Source organism: Tupaia chinensis, unplaced genomic scaffold, assembly GCF_000334495.1.
Source record: "Tupaia chinensis unplaced genomic scaffold, TupChi_1.0 Scaffold143845_1, whole genome shotgun sequence".
Lineage (NCBI taxonomy): Eukaryota > Metazoa > Chordata > Mammalia > Scandentia > Tupaiidae > Tupaia > Tupaia belangeri.
The window spans coordinates 564,747-577,190 of NW_006203696.1; the positions used below are offsets into that span (position 1 = coordinate 564,747).

Here is a 12,444-nt window from a genome sequence, read left to right on the forward strand (position 1 = left end):
CCGTGGGGGCGGGGGAGTGCAGAGCTGTGCCTGAGTCGCCCTGCTGCCCTGCCCGGACAGATAGTGGAGTGCAGACTGAGGCAGACCTTCCGTGGCATGAGCCACTGATTGGTTCCTCCAGTGCAGACCCCCGGCTGCACGTTCGGCAGGCAGGGCCGGGGGCAACTATACATTCAGGGAATAAATAGGGATCAGTCCTGACCAAGCCCTGGGAGACCCGGAGGTCCTTGGGAAGGCGGAGGCTGTGTCGAGATAGAAGGAACAGCTTGAGCAAAGGCATGGGGTCTGGGGTGCCAGCCAGGGCCAGGCATCGGGCAGGAGGGGGCGCTGACCTGGCCATCTGCGGAGGATGCAGACGGGTGCCAGGCTCCCTCGGGCAGGCCTTCCAGCCAGAGCAGGGCCCGCCGAGGTCTGGGGTGAGCTGCGGTAGAATCGGCGTCAGAGTCGGCCCCGCGGCTGCTTTGGCCCAGCCCTCGTGCATGGAAAACTCGCAGGCTTTCCGCCGAGGTCCAGCCATCTCCTGGTGCTGGCAGTGGGGAGGACTAGGCACTGCCGTTAGCTCCCCTCAGTAATCCCGAGTTGAGAGGGAGCTGTGACTCCCCAGGCAGGGCAGGATCCCCCAGGCCACCTGGAGCAGAGGCGGAGACGGGGAGGGGGGTTAGTTTAGTGGGGTGAGGGTGTAGGGAGAGGCCCCTCCTTCTGGAGGAAGCTCCTAGCAGACCCTCAGCCACACTCAAGCGGCCAGGCTTGCTCTCACACGATCTCCAGGGCCCAGCGCACCCCTTGCTGCAGACTGTGGGCACTGGTTAACCTGTCCATGCCTGTCCTCCCAGAGGGGTGGGTAGACAGGAGCCAGTGCACCACTGGGGCTCCGCAATGACCCTGGTCGGAAGCCTGGAGCCGGAGGGCATGATCGGCAGTCCGTAGGAGAGGACAGGGTTCCTCCTGGCAGTGGGGGTGGGAGGAAGCTGGGGGGCGAGGAGAGGGCCCAGGGCGTTTCCTTGTCTCGTCTGGACACTGCCAGCACTGGGGGCAGAGCTTGCAGTGACATGGAGGGAATCTAGGTACGAGCCACTGGCTTTTGCCAGGGCTCTTAGCCCCCCAAGGCCTGCTGGTGCCCAGGTCTGAGTTCAGCTCTAGCCTGGAGAAGGGCCAGTGCCTGCTCGGGGCCGGCGGGAAGTTTCTGTCCAGCCCCACAGGTCGCTGCCAGCCACAGGCTGGGGACAGAGTGAAGGCAGCAGGCTGCACTCTCCCTGCAGGCCTCTGGGCCAGACTGGCTGCTCGCTCTGGGGCCTGCACAGCTACCCTAGGTTTCTGCGCCGACCGCGCGGTCGTGGGCCTTTGCGCAAGTACGCTGATGCAGTAGCTCTTTGGGATGCTGTGGACTTAGGTCACACACAGGCCCAGCGAGGATACTAGGCCAGAGGGGCCTTTCCAGGCTATTCCTGCAGAGGGTCTGCCTGCTTCCTCCCCGGGGTCTGCCAAGCATCTTACCCTCAGAGGTCCCAGAGAGTCGGCCCAGAAGAGGCACAGCCCTGCAGGTCTGCGGGAGGCACCGCCCAGGGCTCATGGTGGGAGGGAAGAAGGAAGGCCAGTTTCAGCCCCGCCTGGATGGCCCGCTGGCCCCACAGCCTTCCCTCACAGCACTGGCTGCCATCTGTGAGGTGGGAGGACTGCTGGGTGTCACCAAGATCTGTCTACACTGATGCCCCAAGGCCTAGTCCTCTGGCCAGGGCTCCGCCTCCAGGGAGAAGAGCCTTCTCACTCTCCGAGCCCCTCTCCGGGACCTCCCTTACCAGCTGTGAGGGAGCCCCTGTGGTGACAGGCAGGGGTGGGGGTCTGGGCTCTGCAGTTGCTGGGGTAGGACCGTCTCTGCTTGCTTCACGGACTAAAGCGGCCCCAGCCCAGCTTCCTGCCCTGACGTGTACGGGACAGGCCATGCCCACGTGCTTCCTGTCTCTGCCTTAGGAGGCAGGGCTGCTGGCCGCCTCACTCCCCAGAGGACACCAGAATCTGGGCAGGGCTGGCCCCTCCAGACTGCCGCTGGCACTGCCATCCCCAGGAGGGGCCTTGGAAAGCAGTCTAGCCCCTGCCCGTCCTGCCCCCACTGGCTGTCCCCTCGGGGGAGGATGGCTTCTCTGGTGTGGGGCTGGGGGTGTCATCCCAGCCAGGGCAGAACTGGAGGAGGCGGGGTCTTTGTACTCTGCCAGTCTGCAGGGTGGGCGGGGCCTCGCTCGCTGTCCTGAAGCCTGTGCTCTTTTGCAGCCTGTGGCAAGCTGACGGGCATTAGTGACCCTGTGACCATCAAGACCTCTGGCTCAAGATTTGGGTCCTGGATGACAGACCCTCTGGCTCCAGAAGGTGACAACAGGGTAAGTGTCCCCTGACCACCTAATGGGGTCATTTGGGCAAAGCGCTTTCCTGGGACCTGCAGGCCCTGGGCTCTGTCTCTCACCCCAGTGCCAGCTGTGCCCCCCTGCCAGACAGTGCCCTCCAGAGGCCATGGACTGGGCAGAGCTGGTGATGGGGAGACTGGGGCGGGGTCCAGGTCTCTGTGCTCTGTGCTCACCCTAACCACAGGGTGGGGTGCACCATGAGGATGGTGGTGGCCAAGGAGACCCCTCCCACTTCAGAGCCCCTGCTGGGCCGAGCTGGACCCCGAGCCATTGCCTCCGGGGCCGAAGCAGCCTGGTTCCCGTTCCTGGCTGTGTGTCCTGAGAGCAGCCATCGGGCCTCTCTTGGGTTCAGGACGTCTCATTTGTATCTCATTTGCCATTCCTTTCATGGCTGAGAGAAACTCATGTTCCTTTTTGATTTAGGAAAGAGGCCAAGCTCTTTTCTTTCTGTCCCCCCGGGTAAAACCTTAGAAAAGGAGAGAAACAAGCACCACAGTTGTCTTGATCCAGGGCTGGGCTTTGCTGCCGGAGCCCCTTGGGACATGAGGGATAGGGGTCTCATTTGTATCTCATTTGCCATTCCTTTCATGGCTGAGAGAAACTCATGTTCCTTTTTGATTTAGGAAAGAGGCCAAGCTCTTTTCTTTCTGTCCCCCCGGGTAAAACCTTAGAAAAGGAGAGAAACAAGCACCACAGTTGTCTTGATCCAGGGCTGGGCTTTGCTGCCGGAGCCCCTTGGGACATGAGGGATAGGGGTGGCTGCCACCCGGCCCGCCTCAGCCGCTGGAACCCAGGTCCTTGCACTGGCCCTTTCACAGCAAAGGCGATGCAGGTCAGGGGCCCCGGAGCAGGAGAGCAGCTGCCGCTGGCCCTCCCCTGGCGCCCGTGAGCCTGACCAATATGGTCGGGGTCGGGCACCTCTCTGGGTGTTTCCCCCGGCCTCCTCTCCTTCAGGGTTTGCAGGGGATTTAGAAATAAAACACTTAAGAGCAGCTCAGCCCCTCCTCTGGGCCATGGAGAAGCGACTTTGAAATGGGAGCATCTAAACTTTATCTAGAGCCTTTCCAGTGAAGCCAGAGTGATGGCAGAGCCCTCCCTCTGAGCCCCCAGAGAAGGCCCTGGCAGTGCCATCTCTCACGTCTAACTCAGGGACAGCCCTGTGCGTCTGGCACACTTCGCTGCCCAGGAAGGCAGATGGGGACAGGGAAAGACGCTTTTCAAGGACCCTATTCCACCTGTCTATCAGCCCTCGGCGAGGGGCTCCACCCCACCCTACGCTCATCCCAGCATCTGCTGCGGGGCTGGAGGGGCTGTCTGGACTGCACGGCTGGGATACGGTCGGGTCGGGCACCTGTAGGGCAAGGCAGGTTTGTCCTTATCTCCTAAGTGCGGCAGGTGCTTGGGAGTTCCCAAGCAGTTTAGTTGACAGTTCCAATGGGTCTTTCATCCCCAACCCCACCCGGACGCCCACCTCTGCCCGGGTTTGGTTAGGAACTGCTTCTCACCGCGGACGGTGCAGTAGTAACAGTGACACAGAAATAGAAACGGGTGACAACAGCATGTAGGGTCCAGGTCCCGTGTGCCAGGATTGCTCTGAGCACCTCGTGTCTGCACGAGCACTGTGAGGACCAGAGGGAAGAGTCCCAGCAGGCCTGCCCCAGGGGCCGCCAGCGCCACCCCCACCGTGTCGAGGACATGCAGCCTGCTCGCCTCTGGTGCCCCAGGTCTCAGAAGAGGTTGTGCCTCCCCATACCCTGGGGGCCTCGAGGGCCTCCCATCTCCCACCACTGCCCTCCACCCCGCACCCACGTGAGCTGAGGGCCGTGGGCTGTGAGCAGAGCTGAACACCTCGCTGCTCACTGCTGCAGTCTGGAGTCTGTCTGGGCCTAGCACAAACCCCGGCCTCCTGCCGACCACTCTCCTCTGTCAGGTGCCTAGGCACGTAGCCTTGTGCAGTCCCGGGACCCAGGGCTTCTGAGGCGTGCAGCGAGGATGCTGGTCTGCAGCGCTGTGGAGGTGCTGACGGGTGCTTTGTAATTAGACGTCTGTTTTCTGCCCAATGGCTCGATTGCCCTCCAGGGCTTGGACAGACAGCGTGTGGAGGAGGAGGAGGGGAGGGCGTGCCACCCCCAGGGAGGCAGGCGGCTGGCCCCAGTGTGGCCCCAGTGCTTCGGCTGCAGCCTGCTGAGTGACACACGCGGCCCGCCTTGACGTAGGCCAGTGTGTTTGCTTTGACCCTTTCCAGTCTCCCGTCTAGTTTTCATCACAGCCAGGCTGAGACCACTAACTCACTCCAAAAAGATGGAGAAATTGACGTGGCGTCAGGGCAGGCAGCGTGGAGAGCGTGGAAGCTAGGCGTGGCCAAGGGGTGGGCGAGCTCAGCTCCAGGAGACCCCCGGAGTCTTGCCGCCCGTGCACCCTCAGACTCTGTCCTGCCTTCGAACCGGGCTATTGGAGCGTGGTTGGCTCGGGCCGACTTTGCCTCCGTCCTCCGTCACGCGTGTGTGACACGCGAGCTGTGTTCCAGACCCCATGCCGAGTCCCGGGGCCCTTCTACCATGGGCCTGCACAGACATCCCAGGTCAGCTCACATCGCCATCAGAAGGGGGAGCAGCACGACCTCTGGACACCCCCAAAGCTCACGTTCAACAGCGGCGACAGTCGCTGAAACACCGCCACTGTACAGCCGCAGTGAGCCGGAGTGCTGTGTGAGAGCCCTCCAGTCGCCAAGCAGTGCCCGTAACTGCATGTGACTCAGCACCTCCAAAATCTCGCTTCCTGAAGCCGGAGTACCCGAGTGCACTGTGGGGGTGCAGAGACCGTCGGCCCAGTGCCTGCCACTCAGTAAACACCAGCGACCCTCTGGCCGGTCCCTCTGAGCAGGGAGCTTCCAGTCCTGCACTTCCCTCTGCTCCCTTCAGCCTTCACTCTCCTGGCAGAGCCTCCAGCGAAGCCTGCCAGCACTCCTCCCATCCAGCCACACCCCTTCCCATTCAGCCAGCACCCCCTCCAGGCAGCACCTCCTCCCATCCAGCCAGCACCCCCTCCTGTTCAGCCAGCACCCCTCCAACCAACCCCCCTCCAGTCTGGCCAACATCCCTTCCTGTCCAGCCAACACCCCATTCTGTTCAGCCAACACCCCCTCCAGCCAGCACCCCCTCCCGTCCTGCCAACACCCCCTCCTATTCAGTCAGCACCCACTTCAGCCAACACCCTCTCCTGTCCAGCCAGCACCCTCTCCTGTCCAGCCAGCACCCTCTCCTGTCCAGCCAGCACCCTCTCCTGTCCAGCCAGCACCCTCTCCTGTCCAGCCAGCACCCTCTCCTGTCCAGCCAGCACCCTCTCCTGTCCAGCCAGCACCCTCTCCTGTCCAGCCAGCACCCTCTCCTGTCCAGCCAGCACCCTCTCCTGTCCAGCCAGCACCCTCTCCTGTCCAGCCAGCACCCTCTCCTGTCCAGCCAGCACCCTCTCCTGTCCAGCCAGCACCCTCTCCTGTCCAGCCAGCACCCTCTCCTGTCCAGCCAGCACCCTCTCCTGTCCAGCCAGCACCCTCTCCTGTCCAGCCAGCACCCTCTCCTGTCCAGCCAGCACCCTCTCCTGTCCAGCCAGCACCCTCTCCTGTCCAGCCAGCACCCTCTCCTGTCCAGCCAGCACCCTCTCCTGTCCAGCCAGCACCCTCTCCTGTCCAGCCAGCACCCTCTCCTGTCCAGCCAGCACCCTCTCCTGTCCAGCCAGCACCCTCTCCTGTCCAGCCAGCACCCTCTCCTGTCCAGCCAGCACCCTCTCCTGTCCAGCCAGCACCCTCTCCTGTCCAGCCAGCACCCTCTCCTGTCCAGCCAGCACCCTCTCCTGTCCAGCCAGCACCCTCTCCTGTCCAGCCAGCACCCTCTCCTGTCCAGCCAGCACCCTCTCCTGTCCAGCCAGCACCCTCTCCTGTCCAGCCAGCACCCTCTCCTGTCCAGCCAGCACCCTCTCCTGTCCAGCCAGCACCCTCTCCTGTCCAGCCAGCACCCCCTCCTGTCCAGCCAACACCCCCTTCTGTCCAGCCAGCACTCCCTTTCCGGCATCGTCTGCAGCCCCCAAGCACCTCAATGTCTGCAGTTCTGTCAGGAATTCTGACAGATGCCACCAAACCAAAGAGGAGCAAACCGGCCCGAGTCATCAAGCGAAGGCCATCAGTAGCGTCCCCTCCCAACTCCCAGGGTGGTGGTGCTGCAGGTGCCCCTGGTCTGGTGGTGCAGTTTCAGCACAGATAGAGGCTGATCGCCCAGCCCTGCCCCGGAGGGGATGGCTGTCTTCATGGAAAAGCAGCTGGAAATCAGGGGACGCTTTGGAAAATCCCACGTTCTCAACAGACTCGGCTACGTGGGCCACAAATGCCATTAGGAAGGGGGTGGCCGTCTTCCTGCGTGGGGAGCAGCATTGGGCTGGAGTTTTAGGGAAGCCTCACCCCTGGAGGCACAGTCTTCACAAACAGGCATGGACCCACAGGAGCAGCCAGATGGCCGCTGCATTGTTCCATCTTTTCTGGCAAAGGCACCCCCTTGGGTGGGGGCGGGGATCAGGCAGGGCCTGGGGTGCCCCGAAAACAGGCCCAGGGAAGGAGCTGGGGACCCAGCGGAGCTCATCAACAGAGAAGCCGCTGTGTGACTGGGAGCTCTCAGCCCTGCATCTCTGCTGCAGGGTTAAGGGAAGGCCGTGAGGGGACATGGCGCGGCCTGCTCCCCACTGGCCCCACGGACTACGTGGAGGCCCAGGTCCCCGTCCTGGCTTTGTGTTGTTTCTGGGCCTTGGGGCCGGGCTGGTCTCCATCATTCCCTGTCTGTGCTGTGGGTGACATCAGACAGGTGTCCCTGGAGCACCTGGTGGGGTACCTGTGGGCAGCAAGGCCCAAGCCTGAGTCAGCATCTCTGCCACCCTTCCCAGTGGGAAGAACGCCTCTGGGGCACCCCTTACATTCCATCTCCCAGGGTCACGGTCAGAGTGAGATGGGCAGGACAGGGTGCAGGGGTGCTGCAGGGCGGCTCCATGAGGCGGAGCGGATGGGGCACCCGGGCCTCTGTGCGTGAAGAGGACTCGGCCAGCTCGCCTGCTCACCCGGGAAGGACGTGCCGAGCACTGCACTGCCGAGAGGCTGTGGGGGACAAGCAGCGCCCGGTGCACTCACAGGCCACTCTCCCTGTGGGCGGCCCTTGGTGGGGGGCACTCTCCCTATGGGCATCCCTCGGTGGGGGGCACTCTCCCTGCAGACGCAGTGGGGAGAGACGGCCACGGGAGCTTGCGGATCCTGCTCCCTGGGCCCCATCCTCTCTGGGACTGCACTGCCTGCAGACCCCTCTGAGCTCCCCTTCCCTCTGCCTGGGGGGCCCGAAGTCCTTCTGCAAGAGGACTCACGTAGGGGCTATGGCCCACAGTCAGCAGCTTTGGGAGGACAGGGGCCATGTTCCTGGCTCCTGGAAAACCAGGTGCCACTGTGCACGTTGTCTGGGCCACCTGGAAGACAGCCGGGTCTGCCTGAGCCACATGCTCACGGGTCTCGGGAGACTCAGAACGGGGAGCTACAGCCCTGGGGTTTCGCTTAACCAAGGCCTTGCAGGCCAGTGGTCAGGTGGACTGTGTGCTGGGCTCTCCTGGACACCTGATGCTGGGAGAAGCTGGCAGCGGGCCTTGGAGACCGTGGAGGGACACCTGGCTGGAGGGCTCGTTTCCCGAGGACACAGAAAGGAGCTGCCATGTGAGGTTGAAAACGAGGTCCCTGAGGGAGCAGGAGCAGGCAGCACTCCTGCAGTGGTTGGAGGGGTGGGTGCCCGTGGAGCACGGCAGAGTGGGCTGGGCATAGACGGCATTGCTGTGAGGGGCAGCAGCCTCGGAGTCTAAGTGGAGAGGACACGCTCCAGGCAAGGGCAGTGGGACATGCCACAGGCAGGACTTAGGCAGGCAGGCAGGTAACAGGTCACAGGCAGGCAGGACGTGGGCAGGCGGGTGGGCAGGCGGGCTTGCTTCCCTTATGCAGTGGGAGGCTCTTTGGAGTCCAGGACCCTGAAACAGGTATGGCGGGGGGGGGGGCCCTCCCAAAGGCCCCGGCGGTATGGCGGGGTGAGCTCCCTCCAAAGGCTCTAGGGAAGAGTCTTCCCCATCCCCACCAGCGCCTGGTGGGCCAAGGGTCCCTTGGCTTGTGGTCACATCTCTGCAGCCTCTGTCCCCACTTCACATGGCTGTCTCACTGCGTCCGTGACCTCTCTTCCTCTCTCTCCTGTAAGGACCCTTGTCCCTGGATTTAGGACCCGCCCTAATCCAGGATAGCCCTGCATCTCAGACGCCTGACTCTCCTCAAATCAGGTCACTCTTTCAGACCCCAGACCGCAGGCATAGCTTTTGGGGGACACCCATCAGCCCGCAGTGAAGGTTGACAGCTCCCTGGGGCTCCTTGTCACAAGCCCTCGGGTTCTGATTGCAGTCCCCACCTGGACGGAAGGCTTCTCCCTGGGAACCTGGACTGAGCCGTGCAGAGTGTTTACCCCATGGTGACTGGCAGGCAGCAGGGGCAACCTCCCCAGCCTGGCCCCAGGCCCGAGCCTGCCGTGAGCGTTCAGCCCCCACGCTGATCTCCCACACACCTGGGTTGTATTTGCAGGAGGTGGCGTGTCCAGCTTACTGTTGGGAGGAAATTCCACTTAAAGTCCATGTCACTGAAGTTGACGTCACCCAGTTCTGTCCCCAGAAAGAAGGGGCTGGACCCTGGGGACATGGGAACAAGTCAGACAGGGTCCCCACTGGCAAGGACTCGTGCAGGGGAGGCTCCCGTATGAATGTATTCAAAAGTGCTCCCCACATGAAGGTGGGGAGAGGCGGCTCCTTCAGAGTGGCTCTGGAGAGGGTCAGGGGAAAATGTCATTGGAGCTGAGTCTCAAAAGTAGCAATGACCAGCTGGCACGGGGGCTGAGGCAGCTCCATCTCACATGGTCGACCATGTGCTTCAAGTCGCAGACCCAGCAGCTTGAAAAGCACACTGGGCGGTGTGTGCACATGCCCCGAGTCCCGAGGGGAGTGGAGGATTAGGGACGGTAGCACGGCCACCCGCTCTGGGGGTGCTTCCTCACATCCCTCCTCCCTCTCGGTCTCCGGGCTCGGTAAGCAGAGGGGAGTGCTGCTCTTCAGCAGGGGACCCAGGGGTGTCGTGCACAGCTCCCACCGACGGCACCCCTAGTTCTAGTCCGAGACCTGTCACTGCAGGCTGGCCTATGGAATCTGGGGAGAAGAGCAGCCTCAAACGAGTCCCCGTTTAAAAAAGTAACCTCATTAAAAACAAAAAGCACATCTGTCTCGAGGCATCTAGGGGAGTCGGGAGCAAGGCTATGATTTTGTGATTTCTGACACACACATAGCCTCAGCCGAGGGCCCGCGTCCCACCAGCAGATGCGCGGGAATGGCGCCGGCTGCCAGGCTCGCCTCTGCGTGACTGACTGCTCTCTAACTTGCTCCCTTATTGGTGAAGTGATAAAGCACCTCTACGACGTCTAGACAGTTCCCGAGTCCGCTGGCATTTAAGCATCGGGACTCTGTAACCCGCGAAGCTCTGTAACCCAGACCCGGCCACCCTGGGTCCGCTCTCTCGGCTGATTTGACAGCCAGAGTCTCTGCGAAGTCCCCGTTCTCCTCGGCAGGCGCTTCCCCAGGTTAGGTGTGACGATGAGGTACACTCGGCATCCCACGTGCCAAATGAGTGATGTGGCGCCCAGCAGCGGAGTGGCCGGGCTCATGGTGCCCCACTGGTGTGTGGAAGATGGCCCTTTTGGTGCCCTTGAGAGCTGGTTGTCACCAGACAGGAGCCACCCGGTGCTGCGCCCATCTGTCGTGCCCAGAGCCAGGCAGCTGTGCCCTTCCCAAGGCCACCTTCCTGGTGTCAGGTCCCCACCTGGGCAGTTTCTGTGTCCCACACAAGCATATGTGCCCCGGGCCAGGAAAGGAGGGAAGGAAGGGCAGGGAAGGAGCGAGCCCCGCCGCGGCTGCCACCCATGCCCACAAGGCTGAGGTGCCCCTGCGGCGGCTCCCACGGTGCGCGTCTCTTGGCGGACAGCCCTCTCCCCGGTCCCCCTCCTGGAAGTGCATTGTGGGCCTGGGGGGAAGGGTGCACCCTCTGGGCGGGCCGCCCTGCTCCTGGGCGCTGACGGTCGTGTCTCCACAGGTCTGGTACATGGACGGTTACCACAACAACCGCTTCGTGCGCGAGTACAAGTCCATGGCCGACTTCATGAACACGGACAACTTCACCTCTCACCGCCTGCCGCACCCTTGGTCGGGCACGGGCCAGGTCGTGTACAACGGCTCCATCTACTTCAACAAGTTCCAGAGCCACATCATCATCAGGTTCGACCTGCGGACCGAGGCCATCCTGAAGACGCGCAGCCTGGACTACGCCGGCTACAACAACATGTACCACTACGCCTGGGGTGGCCACTCGGACATCGACCTCATGGTGGACGAGAACGGGCTGTGGGCCGTCTATGCCACCAACCAGAACGCCGGCAACATCGTCATCAGCAAGCTGGACCCCACCTCGCTGCAGGTCCTGCAGACCTGGAACACCAGCTACCCCAAACGCAGCGCCGGGGAGGCCTTCATCATCTGCGGGACCCTGTACGTCACCAACGGCTACTCGGGGGGCACCAAGGTGCACTACGCCTACCAGACCAACGCCTCGACCTACGAGTACATCGACATCCCCTTCCAGAACAAGTACTCCCACATCTCCATGCTGGACTACAACCCCAAGGACCGCGCCCTGTACGCCTGGAACAACGGCCACCAGATCCTCTACAACGTCACCCTCTTCCACGTCATCCGCTCCGACGAGTTGTAGCTCCCTGCCCGAAGCCCAGGGTCCGGGTCCTCGCCCACCAGGAGACTCCTGTGCACAGCTGCCAAGACGATACAGTCGCCGTGACCCTGACCTCGGAGGGGCAGCGACCCCGAGGGGCAGCTCTGCCTCCTGCCTCCCGCGCACGCGGCGGCCTTCGGAAGAAACCCCTGGGATTGCAGCTGGAACTGCAGCTCGAGGCCGCGGCCGCCCCGCCCGTCCCTCTCCGGTCAGAGACCACACTGCAGAAGCAAGGCACTGGCTGTTGGCCACTCCTCACCTGAGACCCCACTGTCAGGGGGGCCGGTGGGGGCGACTGTCCCGCCCTCGACAGCCCCGGGCCGCGCTCGTGGCCGGCCGGACTCACTCCCATCACGCTGCTGTCGACTGTGTCTGTCTCCTAGGTCACCTGTACCGGGACCCCAAGCCGCTCACGGACCCGCGTCCCGTCCTCACTTCAGCGACGGCCGGGGTGCAGAATGGGGCTACTCCGCCGCGTCGCTGGAACCCGCGTTCCCGTAGATATTTCGTGCCATGTGTGTCCGTTGTCCCCTTGAGGTGGTGACGTCGTCCGGTTATGCAGTGAATGTGGTAAATGCAATGCCGTAGTTTGGATTAATAGGTGGATGGTTTTTGTTTCTAAACATGAAAAAAAAAGAAAATCAGTGTTCACCCTTGTAGAGACGTAGACGTAGCCCAGTTCGTGTTGGTGATAACCCGGAACTCTCCTCTCTTGTTAAACGGCCTAACTCACGTGCGCGCCGTGGGAAGGGACTGTGAGGGCGGCGGTGTACGGAAAGGACATTTTTTAAGTTGGGGGGGATCTTTGTACTACCCAGTTATCTAAGGAACAATAAAACATTAGGAGAGGTTCTGCTCTACGCGTCATTTCTGAGGGTTTTAAACGTCGAGACTCCCACGGCTGAGGGCCTATCCCAGGGCTTAGAGGGGTCTTCGGAGCAGGAAAACGGGCCCTTCCTCTGGAAGACAGTGACGGATGCGTTTGCCATGGGCTCCCTAACTGTCCGGCCCCCAGAGCTGGGCCGACAAGCTAGCGGGAGCCTCAGGAGACGCTGCTCAGATCCAGGCCTTACCGCACCCACCCTACCCCACCCCTCTGCTCCTCGCCAAGGCACAGCCACAAGCCTGGGGCTGGCACCCCCTAGGCCACCCTGTCATGGCGGGGGGCGG

General features: G+C 62.6%; 1 protein-coding gene across 3 annotated transcripts in view; it reads left to right on the top strand.

Moving 5' to 3' along the window:
- OLFM1 (olfactomedin 1) overlaps positions 1-12,127 on the top strand; it is a 40,082-nt gene extending 27,955 nt beyond the window's left edge. For all 3 annotated transcript variants that reach the window (XM_006165265.3, XM_027767030.1, XM_006165264.1), the window contains 2 exons: positions 2,266-2,372; positions 10,582-12,127. In XM_006165265.3, coding sequence (XP_006165327.1) covers positions 2,266-2,372; positions 10,582-11,256 — 782 coding nt within the window. In that variant the 3' untranslated portion in view covers positions 11,257-12,127. The remainder of the gene's footprint in view (positions 1-2,265; positions 2,373-10,581) is intronic.
- The last annotated feature ends 317 nt before the right edge of the window (positions 12,128-12,444 follow it).